Source organism: Varroa jacobsoni, unplaced genomic scaffold, assembly GCF_002532875.2.
Source record: "Varroa jacobsoni isolate VJ856 unplaced genomic scaffold, vjacob_1.0 scaffold_466, whole genome shotgun sequence".
NCBI lineage: Eukaryota > Metazoa > Arthropoda > Arachnida > Mesostigmata > Varroidae > Varroa > Varroa jacobsoni.
In genome coordinates, this window is record NW_019213368.1 from 26,058 (window position 1) to 47,324 (window position 21,267).

At 42.8% G+C, this 21,267-nt stretch overlaps 2 protein-coding genes and 1 long non-coding RNA gene across 7 annotated transcripts; 2 read left to right on the top strand and 1 right to left on the bottom strand.

Moving 5' to 3' along the window:
* The first annotated feature begins 2,024 nt into the window (after window positions 1-2,024).
* Window positions 2,025-8,105, top strand: LOC111260682 (uncharacterized). Of its 5 annotated transcripts, none has more exons than XM_022833607.2 (10): window positions 2,025-2,377; window positions 2,597-2,852; window positions 3,282-3,453; window positions 3,904-4,029; window positions 4,953-5,156; window positions 5,457-5,588; window positions 5,836-5,911; window positions 6,428-6,504; window positions 7,023-7,217; window positions 7,689-8,105. In XM_022833607.2, the coding sequence occupies exons 2-10, from the start codon at window positions 2,779-2,781 to the stop codon at window positions 7,839-7,841; spliced, it is 1,209 nt and encodes a 402-aa protein (XP_022689342.1). In that variant the 5' UTR covers window positions 2,025-2,377; window positions 2,597-2,778; the 3' UTR covers window positions 7,842-8,105. The 5 variants fall into 5 exon arrangements, with proteins under 5 accessions (XP_022689342.1, XP_022689343.1, XP_022689346.1 ...); XM_022833608.2 differs by having other exon boundaries at window positions 2,027-2,377; window positions 3,289-3,453; XM_022833611.2 differs by lacking the exon at window positions 4,953-5,156 and having other exon boundaries at window positions 2,030-2,377.
* A 2,730-nt stretch (window positions 8,106-10,835) lies between these two features.
* Window positions 10,836-19,086, top strand: LOC147753464 (uncharacterized). The gene is made up of 2 exons (XR_015311164.1): window positions 10,836-10,934; window positions 18,706-19,086. It is a non-coding gene; the product is annotated as an uncharacterized LOC147753464 (long non-coding RNA).
* On the bottom strand, window positions 12,801-16,434 carry LOC111260669 (uncharacterized). The gene is made up of 2 exons (XM_022833594.2): window positions 15,008-16,434; window positions 12,801-14,576 (listed from the first exon to the last, which is right to left on the bottom strand). Exons 1-2 carry the CDS (start codon window positions 16,363-16,365, stop codon window positions 14,378-14,380), a joined length of 1,557 nt encoding a protein of 518 aa, XP_022689329.2. The 5' UTR covers window positions 16,366-16,434; the 3' UTR covers window positions 12,801-14,377.
* Window positions 19,087-21,267: the final 2,181 nt, after the last annotated feature.

The window sequence follows — 21,267 nt, forward strand, 5'->3', positions numbered from 1 at the left end:
AGCTTACGATGTCTACGTATGGAATGACCTGACGAAAGTTCAAACACTATCCAATGTATGCAGATAGCTTGCTCCCGATTCTTCGGACCCCCTAATTTTCAATTGATAGCAATCACTGGAGCTACATTTCTCGAGATTCACTGATAACCAATTAAAATGAAGATACGAAGAAGATACGAAGGTATTATTCAGTTTGTAACTTATGCGGTTCGTTACATACTTATTCGAAGCTGTCATTGTCAATCAGTAGCAACAATCGTGAATTGCGTTGAATTTCCTTATCGATATATTTTTTTTTATATAAAATTTTCATTTTGATATTTTTCTACGTAGTTCTGAATGGCCCCAAGCTAGTCAGTAGAGACAATTAATTGCAGCTATGTATAGCAAACTATTCCGGATTGTTTAGTTCAAGACACACACAAACACACACCCATATATATACAACATATGTGTGTGTGTATATATACATATATATATATATATATTTTTTTTTTGGTAAGGCGGAAGCCCGCAGTTGAATACGAAATATGACTGGAATGTAAATTTATAGTTGAAACAGACGCTGATTCTACTATGATGTAGGTTGGTCTAAGCGTAAAGCAAGCAAGTTTGTTCGTTATTGTGGGTTTGAGCCTTAATCAGCAGTAAACCTACGAGTACCTCTCATCTTGTAGAAACGTGATCAAGCCAGGGTAGCGAAAATAGATGGTTAGTTATTACTATTACCATTATACAATGGATGTGAATTAACGACTTGTTCCGTACTACACATTCCAAAAACAAGTGCGTGCAGCAGAGACAGGTAATGTTGATATTAATAAATCGAACTGCTAGTTGAGTGCATATATTTTTTTTTAGGCTTAGAAAATAGAATTTCAATCGAATGTATTATGAAAAATGCGTCCTATTATACAAGTAACGGCCTTGAGCGGGCCAAGGGCAACGATGCCCCATACATCTTGAAAATCATGTCGCACCTTGAATCAGATCGGAGAGAGAAAGAGAAAGGGAGTTTCTCTTCGGACTATAGCGCAGTGGTCACATGTTCATCTGGTGAACATAGGGGGCGCATGAGGTAGTCTAGCTTCTAATAGGGGCGAACGTTGGGACTTCGCACGTCTGACGTACGCAGGGAGCAACACTCGGTCAGTCGATCTATTAGACGCCTCCCATTTCTCCTGTTAGTCTATAGTACTATTCAATGAAGATCCAAGCTAGCATAAAGCGAAGTCGAAATCTAGTTCAGCCGTAGGGGTTGGGTCTAACGCTAAACTGAGAACCCATGTTTTATTCGGCCCTAGCCGTTTGAAGTACCGGACGTAAAGCATGAAAGACATTTTCGAATCACGGTCAGCCGAATTGAGCCACAAACACCCCCTCGTAAAAGTAACACCGTATATCACACAGCACCTCGAGAAGGCCACTCGGACATCTGTATCCTTGCGTAGGTTGGCCAAGCTTCGAAACAGTGTTAGAAATTTACGAGCCATTAGGCTTTGTGTAGCCTAATAAGAGTCGAAATTTTAAATTGGCAAGCATCGAAAAAGAAAGGCCAACGGTAAGTGATGCCAATCCAACTATCTGACTTTTAGGAGAATCCAAGTCAAATCCCAGTGGAACTGTAGCTTTCGTCACTCTCTCTTCGATCTATGTTATATCATTTTATCTTTGCATTTGGTAAGATGGAGGCAAAACTGCCTCCACTGAAAAATGTCTATGCTAAGCTATGGATAACTATAGCTCTTTCGTGTAGCTCAATTGTAATCATATAGTTAAAGATTGCTATAAGAGCTATAAAAAATTCCCGGCTGCCTGCGAACGCAAATTTTGACGCCAGTCCTGAAAAGCAGTCCTGTGGCTCCTAAGGAACGGGACAGGGTTCGACTGGAAACGTTTATACCGTTACTTGAATGGTATCTGTTCGAATCGCGGTGTTCCATAAACTGCTAATGCGATCATCTCAACCAAATAACTGCTTGTGCGCGTCGTTATCAGTCTAACACTAGCAGACACAATACACTGAGCTAAACTCTAGATAACAGTTGTCATACATTTGATGCTATGGACGGCAATAATCACTCGTTTTGGTTGTTGCTACCCTTCAGACGAATCTGGATGCTATCCTATTCGTTTTCTCTCAAAGTGGCCATCTTTGTCAGTTTCTAGAATCAGTCTACAAAATTCGTGGATGGTCTGAACTTGATTAATGACGTACACGATACGAAAACGCTGTTAAAATACACATAATTAGGCTATGGGAGCGTATAGCTATGCGGCCACTGTTGCTACTAAACGCCATTTTTTTTTCCAGTCTTCAGTCAGGGGCTTCCCTGCAAGAGCGGCAGAGAACAATCAACGCGATGATTACATTGAGGTGAGAGTTACTTAGATCAGGTCCCTTACCTCTGTGAACATCTTAGATACGAAAAGCCCAATACTATCTAGCTAGCTAACTCTGTTCTTCGACCAAGGGGCCCTGCAGCACGTACTGCTCAGGGTGCCGTTGGCTTTAGAAAAGAATATTGAACGAGAAAAGCTATTTGTCCGTGTTTTTTTTTTGTTGTTTTCTCTTCTCATTGGTTTGCTATTGCAGCTCGCACTCCACGGACGAGTACAACTTTTAATGAGTTTCTACAGAAGATTTATCATGGCAAAAAGTAAAAGTGCCTATTCATTATTTCATAGAAGCTTGTGTTTCGTTTAATCCGGTGTCGCTTTTTTATGCTGTGCTCGCAACCGTGACGCTTTTGCTACACTAACATCACAACGGAAAAAATGGACCCTTTGAGCCTAGTTAATTATGAGAGTGAGGCTCAAAGGCCAGCAGCGGCTACAATCTGGACAACAAGGTAGTATAGACGCTAAAAATCAATCGTTCAGTATGAACTAATTAACTCTTGCCAAAGCAAACAGTTCAGAGTGAAATTTACTGGAGATTTTTCTGTTAGAACTGTTACCGATATCACTTCGTAATGTATCGACAGATTAGATAGAATGTTTAACCCTTATCGCTATGTTTTGTTAAAAGACGCATCTGGTTACTTCTTCTCTTAAACCTCCCCGTCCAATAGGACAAATCAACCAAAATAACGGTGTACAAAACAAAATCGGTTTAGATAATGAACTATCAACAATCGACTGCTCGTTTGCTATCGAGCTTCCCCACCTTTTCTATGTTGGTTGAAAGATCTCGGCGCAAGTTTCAATCAGCATAACTGATTCAGATTTCAGACTATCGAAATGAATACCAGTACAAAAGTAACGAGTTCGCTGTGAAGATTGCAGGGGCCTATGATACGTGTATTTGGAGCCTGTTCTTCCGTTCCTCCGTGGAGGAAGCTGTTCCTGACAGCGCTCCTCATCGTCTTCCTTTTGCTCATAGCCGATGTGCGCAATACAATTTTGATTGAAGAGGAAAAGCTGCCCGAGAAGAATCTGCTCCTCACGCTCGTAAGTAATAGTATCATCATAATACATATATGAAGCAATTTAAATATTTCTAGATCAAGCAGACTGCGCGTAAATGAAGCGTGCTGTTGTATGACAAGTTAAAAGGTCAATGTTCTGTTGAATCCAGACAGCTGAGCCCGTGTAAAGATCTATTACGTTTCGTGTCTCACATCTATTGGCGTCCTGGGACGCACCTCTTTCATTCGGATATCAAAAATGAAGATGACATCCATTATTAAAAACAACATACGCAAAAACAACGTAAAGAAAACGTCGTTACTTGCTTATACAACGGCTGGAAATTAACCCAACCTTATATAGATTGCTGATAATTTTGCAATAATAGAACTTTTAGCCACTGAAACTTATATAAATTAGAGGGTTGTTATTGTTGTTGTCTTTGTTGCTCGTGTGATACGCCGCAAATTTTAACATGTAATTGTCCCCTAGATATTCTTCACACCGACAGTACGAATTCCCTATCTGATATCGCGAAACTACACGCATTTACGCGCCGACAGCCTGATTTTGCCGTCGCTTCGAGATCACTTCTATGATATATACTACAAGAGAAAGGTATTGTAGATAAAAACCATTGTCAGTGGCCGCCAAATGGATACGATCTCTAGTCTCTTACTCTTTTCCGCTCCATTATGCGGCCGCCGCCTACGTTTTGCAAAAATATATTAGTTTCAGTTGGAAAATCACAATTGAAATAGAAATGAGCATGAATATTTGTGTGTGTCTATGTGTATGGATAATCTGTGAACACCTGGCGTAACCTCGTAAACGTCCTTAAAAAACAAGTGGACTTACTAGACCTTTCGGGAGGAGAGGGGTGTTTTTGCATGTTCTTCGTTCGGAACTTCAGCCGTCGGCCATCACTTCAGACGGCTGGCATCTCTGTGCTTCGTAAGGCATTTTATTGTAAGGCTCGTACCAAGCACGAAACGAGGGGTCTATGTCCGGAACGGCTGGCGCCTACCACAACAAAATTACCTGTATCCTTGCCCGGATTCGAACCCAGACCATCACGGCGATTTTGGGGCACGTACGAATCGAAAATGTATCAAATTATCCATAAAAACTATTTTTCAGGGCCAAAAATAGGTAAAAGATAGTGAGTGTGCTTAGTGAACGAAAATGATGCGGTGGAATCAGCTACTAGATAAACTGAACAATATAAACTCGTTCATTCAAAATAAAAGTACACCTATATTGCGTCACAATGGTACGATCGTAGTAAATGTAAAATAAAAAATCACTAGTCTCAGTGCTTTAAGCACTTATAGGATGGAATCGGCAGAAGCACCTCTTTCACGCGTACACCAAAGCACTATCTATACAGAGGTTTCGGAGTTCAGTTTATGCGTGTATAATGGATGCGATGTGAGTGATAGCTGAACGAATTTTACGTTACAGATGCTGAATTTGTACTAGAAATTCGTTCAAGAATATATTTTTGCTTTTATCATTATTGCCACATCGTGTATATGTAGCTAAGTGATCAGGCAGCGAACAAGACCATTGCCCTTGGAGCTTTTCTCGCAGCTGCTCATAGCAAACGTTGCGCACGCGCCCTCTTTCTAACACCGCGAGTTATCAACCTCCGTGCGACGACCACCCTTCTATATCGAGGCTATTATGGACTAGAAGACGCCCCTGGCACGCTGTGGACGAGGCAAAATATTCACATGATGCCGGTTAGTGGGCACGGAGTTAGGCCATCACATTGACCCACCTTGAATGGTGTACTGAACTGCCGCTATCAACAATTGCTTAGTAAAAAAAGATTGCTGGCCGATTTGTGGCTTGGGTCATTGTAGGAAAGAAAGTTAGATCAACGAGCTTGATCCTGATTAGTAGTAGATTTGTCCGATAACGGTAAAGGGCACCCGGCGTATGTACTTACCGGTAGCAGTTTTCTATACGTCAAAATAGATTTGGATCGTGGTAAAATGTTGACACGAAGCGGGGTAGTTATAACAACGACGTTATTGCAGGAAGACCGCGTTGCCCGTTGGACGTTACGCAATCGGATGGCGGAACAGAATGAAGCGAATTTGTACACAATATCTTGCGATGGTCGAAACGTTGCCACTTACATCCGTTATTTGAATCGAAAAGCAAAACAGGTTAGAGGACGGGAATAGCAATTACGTAATGACTTAGTAATTATCGGTAACCGTCGGACAAATTCTAAAATAAGCAAAACGGCCGATCTGCCCGTTTGCTTAACGATCCTTCCAGTGGTCACTGCGCATGTTACGATTAGAAACAATCCTAAAAATAATGTACTGCTTAACCAATGTTACACTTAAGGAAATAGGAGTGGAACAATATTTAAGACGGCCATCTTCAACGGTTTGACTGACTTTGCAGGACGGCCTTTTCAAGGAAGAACTTGAAAACGGTTCGAGTATCCTGGATCTGCTTCTGTTTCAGTACTTTTCGGAAGGTGAGTGTCTGTTGAACTATCTGTCGACAAATAATAGACTTTGCGGGAAACGTCTGCCTGGCAAATTGTCGTCCTGAAATTTCGTTTCCTGTCTTTACGGTAAATGGAAAAACTCTTTTTTACAGCCATCCACCAATCTAACCAGGGCACGTTCATCCCATCTACCAGCTGTGATTTTAATGTGGCCACCGTTGCGAGTTGACAGAGCGTTCATCTAGCTCATTATTGTAAAGGCTAAAAGGGGTAGTTGTCAAAGCTATTTTCCTTTTGGAGGTAAGGGAATGCATTCATGCGCTACCGCTTCTGGGTTCGGTTAACTAAAAGCCCATTCGAAAAGAATGAGGGTTTAGCCCCCAGCGGTTGGACAATGTTCCGTGCACGGACTTCATTGCTCCCGCAACAGTGGCCTAAGAACCGGAAGGTAATATAGTAGTAGGTTTATCTATAATGCTACTTTCAGCCATCAGATCTATATACGTATATAAAGTGTACACTAATTTTTCTGCTTAACTTCAGGAAAGGATCTTCCCCAGTGGGTTAACTATCATTCTGTGGTCATCTGTTACTGCGCTATTATTAGCGAGTTGGTCAAAGTGCGTAACTATATGATTCCTTTAAGAAAAATTAACATATTATACAATAGCCATAATCATTCTTAGAATATCATGAAAAAAAATTCTCCTATCGACACAAAGCGTATAACGTTAAGAGATAAATCGTAGACTATAAAAGCGAGGCAGCTATCTGGATATCAATCGTAAGATTAGATAGTTGATCTTGATTCATTTATCTGCCGCACATCGTTACCCTTTTTGATTTACGCTAGCAATTATTATTTTCAAAGGACTAACTATAATTAAAATACGTCGTAAAAGACACCATTGAACCACGTCCAGTGCCGAAATCCGCTATTTGTATTTGTCGGTGGGTGACGGCCTGTTTTTGTCTACTAGTCGGAAACGCGTCGAGGATTTATCATGAGTTAATAAATATTCGCTAAATCAAATAGGAGTCATCAACTGGGCAGGATACGGGATCATGATCGGGAAGAAAAGTGGTGCACCGAGTATTTTTAATGGCTTTCCTAACCGTTTGCACCTGACTCTTCCAGGGCTTCGAGCTGGAGCTTTCGCGCGTGTTTCTTCAGGACGTTGCCACGCGTCTGCAACGAGTCCAACGAAACGACTCACTTTCGCATAATGTGATTATGTACGTAACCGACTACGAAGAACTGATGGCCCTTAACAAGTATCTCCAGTTGCTCCTGGGTAACTGGTTGATGCCACATATGGCATGTATGATCAAGGTAAAGGTTTCAGCCGAATGCTGGAGAATAGATCTAGATTGTGTTATTGGATCGTTGTTGCATTGAGGACCTCTTAGCTTTTTTTAATCCCAACTTGGAGTGCCTAGGATGACGTCTCTTAGATTTCACCACGACAAAAGTCGTGAGGTACGCACGACCAGGTGCAGTGTGCGCGCAGTGTGTTCTACCAGCATGGTTAACCTTTTTTTGGATGAACGTTTCGAGTTTGGCGTTTGGTTCTGTCTTAGCAAGACGGCTGGCCGTCTATTGAGATTTTATTGACTCCGAGAATTCATTGCCACATTTACCGGCTCCTGTAGATGTGTTAATAATAATGCTAATAATTAATTCCTTTCTTTGTTAGCTTCCTTATCATAAAAAATTCAAAAAAAAAAATAAATTCAACTATTTTCCCGCAAGCAAACTTAGGGCATCTCTCACCTTTACCGCTGCCGTTATCATTGTCCTCAGGTGTTCCAAGGGGGCCACGTCGTATTGCAACGGGCTTATGTGCCAGACTCGCGATGGGGGCTGGATCGTGTTCATTTGATTCAAATTAGCCCACCATACAACAATGTCACGGAAATGTTACAGACTATTGACAGAGCTTTAGCTTCTTCGTAGCTTGTTGGGAAATGCTTCAGAGCAAGTGCGTATATTAAGCGTGAACCTTACAAGAGTATGTTGTTCTTCATAGCCGACAAACCGTGGCTACCGTGTCTGACGCAGGAAGATCGCATGGCATTCTTTAAAAGCACGCTCTTCAGTTGAGAAAAACAATTTCGTACCGCCTGAAACGCACCACTAAGGTGCTATTACATCTGTATTTTAATTTAAAAAAAAAAGTAATAATAATAATAAAATTAGACAACTATGAATAAACAATTAGGGAATTGACTTCTTCCTAGTGGTATTAGTGCTATTTGAACTAGATAGCAAGCCTTTCCCGCACCCGACAATGTGGCATAGCAATTTTATTTTAATTAGCGGGATATAATTGTAGGATAGATTTGTTGTCGGTGGTTCGTTCTGTGGTTACCGCAGTAACGTTAATTTAAAAGCTTCGCTTCTAACGAAACTAAAAAGGCTGTATAGCCGCTATCTGTCCTCTGATTTAAGTGCGTTTCGAGGATATTCGGCTGTTTTTTCGATTCTTTTAGAAACCACTGATGGTTGGTCTGAGTTTGACAAGCCGCTGATTGGCCTCTTTACTTCCCGTTCGGCCGAGTGCTAGGACAAGTACCTGCAAAAGGGCGACGAAGCAATTTTGACAATTCAAAGTCATTTTGAATCACACACCCTTCAGTTTTCATTCCCAAACGCTTTCAAGAGACGTGCCGTCACTTATACAGAACACTATCCAACTACGCCTGGATTCCATCGAACACAGGTCGCAGCCAGACCGCAGTAGCAGTGACAAAGCGTTTTTGTGAAACCTTCAAACCTAGCCATCGAAAGCGAAATATAGAAAGAACGTCTTCTCGAGAACAGGAAACTGCCCATTAACCTTTGCTGAACAATATACAATGTGCTAACCGGGTCTGATTGGTGTTGAGGGGCAGATGCACCTCCGGCCAACATCTATTGGAGCAGGCTCGCTTTCGAAAAAAGTGAAATATCTGAGAAAAGAAATGAAACGCCAAGGCCTGCGCTCGGGTTGACTTCGGGATTTTGGGGGAATTTTCACGAAGTACTTGAACAACACACTGTCGAATGATAAATTTGTTGTTGTTGGGACCAGACCAGACGCTACCAAGGTTGCGCTATCGAGAGAAGTGAACTTACTCAAGATGTCAACAAATAAGGGTACGATCGAAAATCAACTTGAAAGACCAGCGTAAGGTCGGTAGGGCAAACTTGCACTTCTATCCAGATCGCTAAAAAGAGCCTTTTTCGACAAAGACTATTACGAGTAACTTCTATACGAAACTATACGGAACTAACAAAAATGTAAATACATTGATATATCAGACCGACTTCGCAGGTAATCTGTGACTGCGTGTATATTCGCATTATCAGTAAATATTGGTTGGAAAAAGGTTAACAGGTTAATTGATCAGCCCGTGAGTAGAGTTGTTTAAATCACGCCCTGCGGGATAGAAATCAGAGTTTTCATAGTAAGCATTGAACAGAGATTCGGTTTGGTTTGTCTTTTCTACGGGACTTGCTTGCCTTGTATCTGACTGCTGGAACGGGCGCTAGATCTGATGTGCAACAATGCGTCTGCCTTCAGAACATGCATTGTCGCTAAATGTTAGGTCTCCTTTCAGTTATCTTTAACGATCACACCCACTGTGGTCCACTGAGTGAAAAAAAATATCTTTGTGTTGTTTATTTTAACACACATAAACATCTAGCGTCAACCGTATCAGTAACAGAGCTTTAACTCTTTTCAATGAGCTTCTCAATTAGCGTGAATGAGCGTTTTGACGGGACGTCGACGGGAAAGATTTGAAGGTATCCAGCGACGCATATTAAGCTGTTAGACCAATGCATAATTTACGTAAATGGAAGATTTCCAAAAAAAAAAACGACGCTAAAATGCTGTTACATGACGCTGTAATAATAGTCCTAATGCTCTTCATTAGTACCTAAGTTGTTTATGTTCTATCGAGATATCGTGCAGAGGGGTACAGGTTCAATACATGGTGGTCATTTGTGTAACATGTCTAAACCTTTCGCTTAACGTTAAGGTGAAGTAAAAGTTAAATTTGTCCTCAACACCTCATTGTAATAGGTCTGAAGTCTAGCTTTTAAATTGTGTAAAACACCCGTACATTGAAAACTTTTTGACGCGTTGCTTCATTCTTATGTTTCGTAAATACATGCAATTTTCACGGGGTCGCTGATTAAATATATTATAAGCCTTTGTTGATTTGAAGCAACAACAATACTGGCCCATCGGTTCGTGTTAACACCTCCTCGTTGACGATGGCGAAGTGCAACACTTGTTGAAATTACATTATGTTAGTAGTTACCATACTGTTCAAATGATGCCAGCGTAGCTATATCATTACTTCGAATAGTACAGTTACACTGGATCAAACGCGCTGAGTCAGTCCGGAGACCGAAAAGTAACCACGCTCAGGTCCACCTCGTCGTACATGCGTCCTTTTCATTTTGGTCTCTATTTATCCTTAATCAATAGGGTCAGATAGATGTCGATGATTATAGAGGTATATAGGTAGCGATCTGGACGTCTTGACGAACAAGCACAATATTGCGGGTTGGCCATCGTTGAGACAATAGTCATAATCGTAAACGCCGGAAGGCTGATCGTCATCTTTTTGCTGATCATTCTAATGCCGTGAATTAGAGACAGAACCGTTGCCATGGAACAACGACATCCCAGTCCAGATGGTTTTCCAATATGTAGGTAAGCAGCAACCCGTTGACGCGTACGTAAGCGTAACAGCAGTGAGCACCTTGAAGCCAAAACTTTGAAATCCTGACACTCTAGTTTCTCTAGGGTACAGTATAGAACGACGTACTGCTGTGAGTACATCCAAACAACGCATCAGGTTGTTCTGCTTAGATCCTGTTGTTCGGTGTGCGCTTATTAGTGCTATCTTTCATTGAACGAGATGTCTGATTTAATTTCTTTCACAGATTTTCCTAAAAGCCACTGTGCTTACATAGTGGCTTACAGCAGATCGAGCTTTACTAAGTCCTTGTCGAACCGGCAGGATACGTCGATAACAGCATTCTACCAGCGGGGTAAGTAAATTCAGTGCCTATTCTGGGCACACGTCGTCTAAACGAAGTAGACAATAGGAAACTCGCGCTAGTTGGCCGCACACAATAATGAACCCGATTGCGATCTAATTTGTAGGGCGCATCTTCTGATAGCGTTAAAAATCTTACTAGGGATGCTTTTGCATCGGATCAAGTGATTCTGAGCTGTGGCGAAGATTGATAACACAAGTGCAATTATAAATTACAATAGGTAACCCGGAGGAGGATTTTTATTGTCAGACGGTATTTTTCATTCTGGTTACGAAGGAGGTCCGCTACGATGCATTGGAACATTTTGATTTCGAACGATTGAAACGCTGGTTCTGAGAAGGTATCGAAAAATCACACAAATCTGTCGAAGACCCTAACGAATTGGACGTAACGCACAGATTACAGCAGTATCATCGAGAAAGCAAATACATTTTATCACCTCGTAGATACGCCATAGATAGATCTATAGCGTATCACCTCTTAGAACGCTGTCTGGCGAAAATTTATCCGTTCGCGAGCAGACCAGCATCACCCAGCTAGATCCGCTAACGGGCCAGCGGACCACAACGAGCATGGGCAGAACAACTCTGCAGCGGCTTCCGACAGTCTTATAAATGGAGCAGACTCCCATAGAGCAATCATTATTTTCAATGGGTTGAAAGTAAAGCATTTTTCGACAGACTGTCACAGAGTTGCCAGTCCGTCAAAGATATTCAATACTTGCAAATAATATCTCATATAATATAAATGATAGACCTACCTAAGTACGTCTAACGAAAACGCATTCTGTACCAGTATGGTATGTTTAGGAACCTATATAGGCATCCTGATATATTAAAATGGGGTAAAATGACAGTCTTAGCGGCACGTCGTGGCTCACGTTCGAATCCCGGCATATACATGCCTCGTTTCTTACCGAAGCCAGCCGTCTGATGATATGGCTAACGACAATGTCGGTCGTAAAACTCGGCGCAGCTCGCCATATATGGATGCAGTGCTCCTGATCCGATCATCTGACCTTGGAGAGAATCTGGGCGTCTGGTCAAACTAAACGATTTAGCACACCTAGCTCGTGTCAATGGATGCCATTATCTAGCGTATTGACTTAACTAGCTTACCTGGAACAGTTTCCATTAAGTTTTCGAATTCTTATAATTATAACAACGACTATATCTTGAAAGATGGCTCTAATTTTACAATTGAAATGACTTGACAGCAGCAGCAGCAGCAGCAGAATCGGCATTTTCGAAAGTGAGTTCTCATGCTTAGGTCCTTAAAATCAAGTCCCTGAAACGGTGCAGTGGAAGCGTATTTGCCGACAAGATCTATTATCTTTATGTGGGCAAGCCTTCAGAAGCACTTGTTTTTAGGTATAGCTTAAGGAACTCCTCCACTAGGAGTCTAACCAAAGTGGGCCTTACAGAGATAATGTGGGGTTTCTTCAACAGACCTACGAAACGTTTATGGCAATCAATAATAATAAGCACTATAATGACTTCCTACTTTTTTTGATTGCTTAGTATCTAATTTATTTAGCTTCGATTGTTAATATTCACTAACTCTGAGATTTGAACGAGCGTAGCAATATTCTTTGTAGCTATTGGCTACTGTGACAATGCGTTCATCGAGGTGTGCATCAGCAAGCTAGAACATGGCGGAAAAGGAAAGCGAAGTCAATAGGATTGCTTGGAATTAACGCTGGCAAGACTCGCGGCTCTGTATGGCATAAATGAAGCACGTAAGCCTATATGTACTATATGTACTCGAATATATAATAAAGCCTCATAGGAAACGCTTTCCATTATCTTAGTTTTTCCAAGTGTTTGCGAACTATTTTCTAAAACACGCCTTTTTTTTTTTAACAAAATAACATAACCATTTATTTAAGCTTCATGCAAAATTTGGTTACATCGCTCCCGGTTGTCGTTATACAATTTTATAGGTTTAACTTGCACCTGCCATCTATTCGGCTATGAACGAACACGGCATTTTCATGAAGGACTCTAGGCAACATGTTTTAACGGAAGTGCCTTCAGCTCGGATTTGTTTAACGTTCCAAAAGTCAGACGAACCTTATTATTGCACATGTAACCCTTAAACCAAGCCACTCCATGATCGATACTTGAAAATTAACTTCCTAACTTGTTCTACATTAGGTACTTTAGTCAAGCACTAACTTGACACGTTAACGTGATACAATGTCGAAGCACAGTGTCATCTGTTTTGTGATGGGTTTAGCAGTGTGTCTCTCTCAGCTCAACTACGTTATGTTTTTTTACTGCTGCTATTACTTTACCTTCAAATCTTTAATGACATGACCATGAAACCCCAACATATAGAATTTCTTTCTGATGGGTGTTGGCCTTTTCTCCTCGTCACGCTCTTCTAAACTCTCATCTTTCTAGCCTTCCGACTCATTGACCTCAAGTAATGGGTCGTGACATTTGATCAAGACATGTTGTCTGATAACCTAGGCTACACACTACGGTGTAAGAGCCCAGATCACTCAGGGCCTCAAGGCCTCCAAGTGTTCCCAAGGCCTCGCTGCGATAATATCTTTGACCCTCTTCTATGCCCCCGGATGTACATCGCTAGTTGTGGACTGTGCACTAACTCGATGCGGATTAAGAGTAAAGGGGACCCATCGCAATGCAGTTCAGTTACCAACCATTTTAATGAAACTATTTGACAGGCGTTGTCGACCTAACCTATTGTGTGAGGGTCGTTATTGTTGTCGGCATGGCATCTAAATATAGCTAAGTTCGATGTGCTGGAGCAAAGTGTGGGCGCGAGTCAACAGGAAGCTATTATATGTAGCCTGCAAATCACCCGGGTGTGATGCTGTAAAAGCTTTCGTCTTTGCTTGACAAGGGGCGACCGCCCTCTCTGTAGCTCAAGTGTACGCTGATGTGTCTGGCCTCACCGCCTCAAGAAGATGTCCTCGTTGAGAGGCTGTCGAGGATGGGGAGGATGTCAATTTCCGCTGTTATGGGTTTGCTCACTTTGCGTTCAACAATACAATTCTATGCCTTTCAAGACACAAAATATCTCAAAGCGAAGGTTGATTAGAGGCGACAACACTGCAAAAAGCACACAGCTTCCGCAGAGTATGTCCATCCATCGCCTGCGTTCTCTATGGTAATATTTAAAAAAAGAATCGGTTTTTCTATTAATGCTAGTGTTATTATTTTATGATTTCATCGTCGCAGGTAAGTTTATTGTTTATAAGTTATTCAAAACTTCCATCTACTTACTACTAAACTAAAATAAGGCATGGTAAACGTGCACGATGTGTTTCCATTGGTGTGAGTAAATATTGCATTTGAGATAGCTGCTGCGTGTGCTTTATAACTGCGATATGTTCTCAATCCATGTCTTTTACCATAATTAATTAGCCGGTTCACGATCGTACAATGATTTCATAACACAAGAAGCTATGTCTGCTCCTGTGCTCCGCCTACGCTCTCAGCTTGCTCCAGCACAAGCGCCGCCAATGTTTGCTGCTTCATCTCTTCAGCGGGCACCGCGCACTTCTGATATTCGGTGGGGCAACTAATGTCTTTGGTCCGCCCGATCGTGGCGGCTTTCCTGAACGTATTTGATGGGTCGTTATCGTCCTTTGGCTGGTATTCCCTTTAGTGTCGGAAACAGAGCGCAACAAGAGTGGTTAGATACTTTTTTGAAAAGATACACAAAATGATATGTTTAGTAAAGGGAGCTTTCTTAAAAATAGAGTGAAGCTGCGTTGTGATTAATTCACTGAGCACGTTTTGTGTTAAAGAATGTAAGCATTAAGATGGATTCATTCTCTATGTAAGCACAGTCAACTATTGTCATTATAGGTGTCATTAAAGCACATAGCGTTGCATGTTCGGCGCCGACATAAAGCAATGCCCCTCACAGCACAAAAAAGCTGTCCTTACGGCTGGCTTAGGATCCAGATTACGTCTGAGTTTATAGTAGGCAAACATTACCGTTGCACTATTTGTGGGCAACGCGCAGGTATCATATAGTGACTTAATTCACGATAATTATATCTAGTTTACTAGTTATTTGTTACTTACAAGAAAAACTCCTGTATCTGTTGTCCAACTACTCCGTACGACTCGGGGTCCTTGGCCACTTCGCACACCAACCGTTTTAAACAGTCGTCGTGGTCATTGTCCCGAAGAAATCCGAAATACTCTTCAATCTCAGTTGGCCCAATATACACCGGAGTGTCCAGTGAATCTGAGGCCTGGTCGACATCGTCTTCATCATCGGCATCGCTATAGTCCTCATTGTCCTGGTCGTCCTCATCGTCTTCAACGTCCGCCGGTTCTTTGGGCGGAGTAGCTGCTGAGCTCTCAGAGACTTCACGGCGACGCCGACCGAGAACCGGCTGCGGCAGCAATCGCGACGCAGGCCTGACCACGTTATTGTTAGAAGTGAATAATGTCGCCATACTGTGATACTGATCCGGAATCGTCTCACTGATGTCGTTCGATGGCGCGATTGATTCAGCGATTTCCTGTGCGATGTCATTGGGAGTGTCAATTTCAAACTTTACAGGTTTATGTAGGCTGAACTGAGCGTCAAGAACTTGAGGAGCCTCGTTTACGGGAGGAGGCAGTGCGCTGCTCCCGAAAGGTGTAAAAAATTCGGGTGTTTGCGCTAAATCAGAAGGTGAAATCGACAATGAGTTAACATTGGTGGTTGATGGAGGTGAGTGCGTCATCGAAGAACCTTGTACAGCACGATATGCAGGAAACTGAGGTCCATGACCGTTTACCGGCCGAATCACGGTTTTAGAGGTGACACGCGTCCCAGGGTGAAATCTAAATTGTGACACATGATTTAATGTTGGCGCCACTTTAGTCAAAGTCTCGTGTATAGCGTGTGATGGTAATTCGGCTGGCATTTGGTGATCGGCAACGGTAGTTCTCAAAAGAGGACGTGCTAATGAGGGTTGTGCAGGAAAATGGGCTCTACTGCTTTGCACGGGCCGATTCGTCGTTTCATAGGCGAAAGGGGTTTCGGGGTGAACTGGAAATTGTGTGACATTTGATGTTGGCACCGTTTCGATGGAAGGTCCCTGTACAATGTTGGACGATAATTCGGTGGGCACGCGGTGGGCCATGGCAAACTGACCATCTTCCTGTGCAAGGACACTGCCAACGGGTTCTGGAATATGATGGCTCTCAGGGAGCTTACTTAATTGTATCCACGGGTTCGAAATTGGGATCTGTTCAGAGACCTGCCCAGAAACATCGGAAACATTAGGTCGCTCAGAGCGGATTACATCTTCGGATATAAGGGGCTGGACAGGCTCGACGTTGTTACGAGGTGGGATCGTGATCATATTGTCGGAGGTGGACTGCAGTGCTTCAGCAGCATTGGAAGCGGCGCTAGAGTCCTGCGTGTTTCCAGTAGATCGGCTCATAATAGCAGATGCTTCCTGATCAGCGAAATTATTCGTTACAACAGAAAGAACCTTTTTTACGTGCGTGACCATGTTACTGCCCTCAGCAGATGCTGTTTGCTGCAGAGGTTCGGCAGATGTCGTTGGAATAGTCCCAGCAGCTTGGTGTAGTGAACCCGCTGTGGCCGTCTTCAGCTGAGACGGAAGCTGTCCCCGGAAATAATCGGTGTTATTTTGCATCGCATGCATTTGATCGTTATGTTGTACGTCTTCAAGTACCGAGTTGACAAAGTTCTGTTCTCTGGTCACGCTGCTAGTTGCCTTCTGTATCTCGTCAGCGGAAACTGCAGATCCCGAAGCGGAGGAGCTGGACCTTGAAGGCGAAGCGGACGACGATGGGAGCGAAAATGACTCGGGATCGGCGTGTCCAACAGTCGAATCTATCGAAGACGATGGAAGACTGTCACTGATCGCCGAGAAATTCTTTTCATTTGTTAAAGAGCTCGCACCATCCGGGACATGAGATTCATCTTGAGTCATGAGCGAGTTGTCAGAAGTCTGCAACTCGGTTTCCGGTCCGGTGTCAAGGGAAGTATTTTGGGAAGGCGTCAGTGACTGGTCATTAGGATCGAACACTTGGACGGAAGCAGAGGTCGGATGAGCTGACGAGCCACCCGTGGACTGAGCAACCGGACGCGCCGGTTGGCTATATCCTGGAACTCGCCGCTTTGACTGTCGATTATTCGATGGCTCGTCGTACGGTCTCAGTTGTTTAGACTCAAGTGCTGGAGGCTGTGGGTATCCCCGTTGTGACGGATGGATGTACGTAGGCTTAGGCATCGGAGGTAGGACATATCCTCTTTTAGAGGCCTGACCATATGCTTTAGGTTCTTCATGTTCAGGCGGGGCATAAGCTTTCTGTGGTAATTGACCGTATCCTCCGCTCTCAGGCTTCCGCGGTGGAAGCGGAACATATCCTTTTTTAGGGGCCTGACCAGATCGTTTGCGTTCTTCAGACTCAGCTGGCGCAGGCTGGAAGTAGCCGTTCTGTCGCGGCTGACCGTAATTTTTGGACTGTTCAGGCTCCGACGATGGAGGAGAGGTATATCCTTTTTTAGGGGCAAGACCATATTTTTTAGGTTCTTCAGGCTCAAGCGGTGTAGGTTGAGCATAACTCTTTGGTATCGACTGACCGCGTCCTTTGGACTGATCAGGCTCCGTCGGGGGAGATGGGGCATTTTCTCTTTTAGGGGCCTGACCATATCCTTTAGGTTCTTTAAGCCCAGGGGACGCAGGTTGAGCGTAGCTCCACTGCTGTGATTGTGCATTTTCCATCATAGGTGTTCTGCGTACCGATGATGCATAGCCTTGCGCACTACTCTCAATGTTTTGGGTTGCTTGCGCGAATGGGAAAGGATTTTGCACTCGAACCGGTTGCGGCATTCCGAAGTCACTTGAACCCAGAATTTTGCTTTCAAGTGACGATTTGAAAAGAGGAGATCCTGCAAACGGACAGATGAAGGTAAGCCAATAGAATAGCTACGCTGATATTTTAAAAACATTACATTCATACCTGTAAGGCGGAATTTATTTTCAATACTAAAGCACGGACGAGACCTTAATGTTTTCTGTCACTTTTTTTAGACCCATTTTAATATCCAATCGGGTTCCAGATTAACAGACGGTCTCCTATTATAGCAATACAATGTTGAATGTCTGCTGTAAGATAAAACGAACTTACCACTGAAAATGCTGCCCGTGTTTGGTTGTACCGCAATGACCGGATTCAATACAGTTGCCCCAGAAAGCAGACGCAGTATGAAATTCTGGCTTAACTGGTTTTGCTGTTCAGGGAAGCTGTTGCGGATGACTTGCCCCCTTAGATGCTGCAAGCAGACGCATTATAAACACCGATAGATCAACGCAATGGCTACAGTCTCTTCGTAGGCTATGTTAAACTTCCATTGGCAACTGGTTAGAGCCGTAAGACTGATCAATTAAAGCAACGCTAAAAGTTAAATCACTATAATTACAGTAGCTCTATAATATGTGAGCTGACTTCATTAAGTGCAGCGCTAATGGTAGCGTTTAAACGGCAAAATGGCGGAAGTTCAACTGCTACCACACCTTATTGCCTTAGTTAGCAGGATCCGTTTTCTGTTTCAAAATGCATTTTGAAGTTTCAACTAAGAGAATACATTTACTTCAGCTAAATCAAAATAACCTTGTCCTAACAATTACCTGAAGTGTGTGAGTTCATTTGTGTTTTTCAACTCTAGCTGAAATCTCTGCGACCGACTAACGAAATTAACTTTAATATTAACTATGGATATTAATTACAAATTGATAAATTACTTACAGGATACTGTACGAAAATCTGTTCCAGCTCTTCTTCCGAACCTACGATAACTGAAACTGATCTTGTCAAGCCGTCCCCCGTTCCTTGAGTTACCGTGGCCGCGCTATTGGGGGTGGCAGAGAAAACTGGAGGAGGGATAAGTTGTCCGACAAGTCGTCGCAAAGGCTTACCTGAGGTGAAAAAGGCATTTGCCATTGGAGTCGCCTGAAAAGAGAAAAGGACGTGGAACTGAATGCCTAGCCCTCTACAATAACATGATTCCAAGTCTCACAACACGAGCGTTTTCGCTGGCGGATAGTTAATCAGCATATAAGCTAGCTTTGTGTGTGGAATCAGTCCATGATTAACATCTGATAATAAAAACTCTATAATAGATCTCTCAATATATAAATAATTAAGCAGAAGCCAAATGGTATCCTATAAAGCGTCTTGCCACTGCTGTGATATAGAAGCGAACGTTTATGTAAAATACCATCTGCTTCTTCTATTTGAAGAGCCTCAGTCCATTTAGTTAACGTTCTCGATTGGGCAGGATCAAATCTGATCAAGCTTATTTCAAGACGAGCGTCTGTGAACATAGATTGCGTCTGTGAACAGGCCGATTGAGCCATTGTAAGTTTTTATATGTATGTATCTATAGTTGCTTTCGTGTCAAAACGTTATCCCCGCTATGGTAGATAAAAAGATATTTATTAATTAGTGAAGTACGCGTGTAAATCGCATTTAACAGGAAGCGGTACACTTGGTTGGAAGTTCCTATTCATCATACAGTGTAATTGTCACCAATATTCGAAATTCATCTTAGTTCGAACATGCGAACGTTTATTCTATTTAGTAGATAATTAAAAGGTGCCTAACAGTAAATAGGCTTAATTAACTGATGGCCTTACCTCAATTAGGAATAGTCCGCCAATAATAATGGCATTTCTCGCGGCTTTCGATGATACACCGGGGCTTGGGATGGATGTCAGGGCAAACACAGTACATAAGAGTATTTGTAAATACGACATGATTCAGCCTTCGGGCTGTGGCTGTACCGTGCAACAGCTGCCCTTGAGAAGTATCTGATGGATACGATTGCTAGACAACGCTACAGACGTTCGGAAATGTTTAGTCTCTCCTGACTGGATGCGCGCAATATATACTGTCTGACGGAGCATGTGAGGGTGTTTGCACAAAGAGAGGTCCTCGACGAATCAGAGCTCTGGCTCTGATCATCTACGATGAAACAGGGGTTAGATTAAACGTCCGAAGCGCAAGCCAACATCAGAGATTCGATCGGGTTCGGGTGCTAACGCTATCGGTTCAGAGAAGGCTCGTCCGCCGTCGTCCGATCTCGTAAGCGTATCAAGGAGGGTCAAGTAGAATCGATGAGGAAACTAGCACAATGGCTACTAATCACTTATGTTTTCCGTTACACAGCAATGCAACGGGGTCACTGAGGCAGCATACTCAAATCACTTGAATTAACCCCCCTCGACAGGTTTTGCACGTGCTTGTTGTCTGTTGTAGGTATGTTATTGCCGACTGGCCGCGTATCACTTCGCTGGAATCGCGGGGTAGCACAAGACGGAATCTGGCGAGTAAACGTATGCACTATTTCAACATGGCTCGAATCGTCGTAGCTTTGTTGAAACCGCAGAAATGTTAGCCGCCTCTAATAAAACAGTGCTACGCCTTAAGACATCTCTTTTTCAGTGTTAAGAAGACATCGAAATTTGCTTTATTGGGCTGAGTACCGTCGGCGTTTTGTGATTAGTTTAGACATTTTTTTTCTGAAGGTGCGATTTCTCGGAAAATCCAACAAATTCGTGTTTAGTGGCATGAAGGTCTCAGAGAAGACAGATGGCAACATTACATTTGTCGCCTTGGTGAGACATCGGTAACGGCTAAACTTCTGCTAGAAGATTTAAATGAAATATACCGCGTGACTCATAAACGCAAGCGCACGATGCGCTCATCATTAAAATGAAGAATATTAGCAGGCATGAGAAAGTGGACGCTTGTTATGTTATCTTACATATACATCAAAGTAAGCCTCTTATTTAATTGGAAGCTTAATAAGCAGGCTTCTCCTAGGACATCTGTGCAACTCGCTTCAACACAACGAGAAAGTTCAGCTATCATTCTATCAACCTAATCATTAACAGAGTTAGTAATAAAGCTTACTTGGTCATAGACGACAGAACGTCAAAGTTCCCATTCAAAGAAGTACTTCTCGAGCAACAATATTCACTTACAATGATTACCCATCATTGGGTCGGTTGCTTATATTTAGTTGTTTTCTCTCGTTTGATGGCGGTGTACCACCAGCTAGGCCTGACAGGGCATAAATCTTCACAGTCTGTGGTCGGGTAGAGTGTGCTTGTTTCCGAAATTGTTTCTTTTTCAGAAGACATTCACGGAATTGAACTTGCCAATCGATGAAAACTATAGTACTAGACGATGCCGAGATGATAAGTTAAATCATCATCATCATGGACAATTATCTTCTGCGTGCAATCGCAGTACGTGCCGAAGATTGGCTCGTCGAATGAGCACTGGCCGTCTTTCTAACTATATGG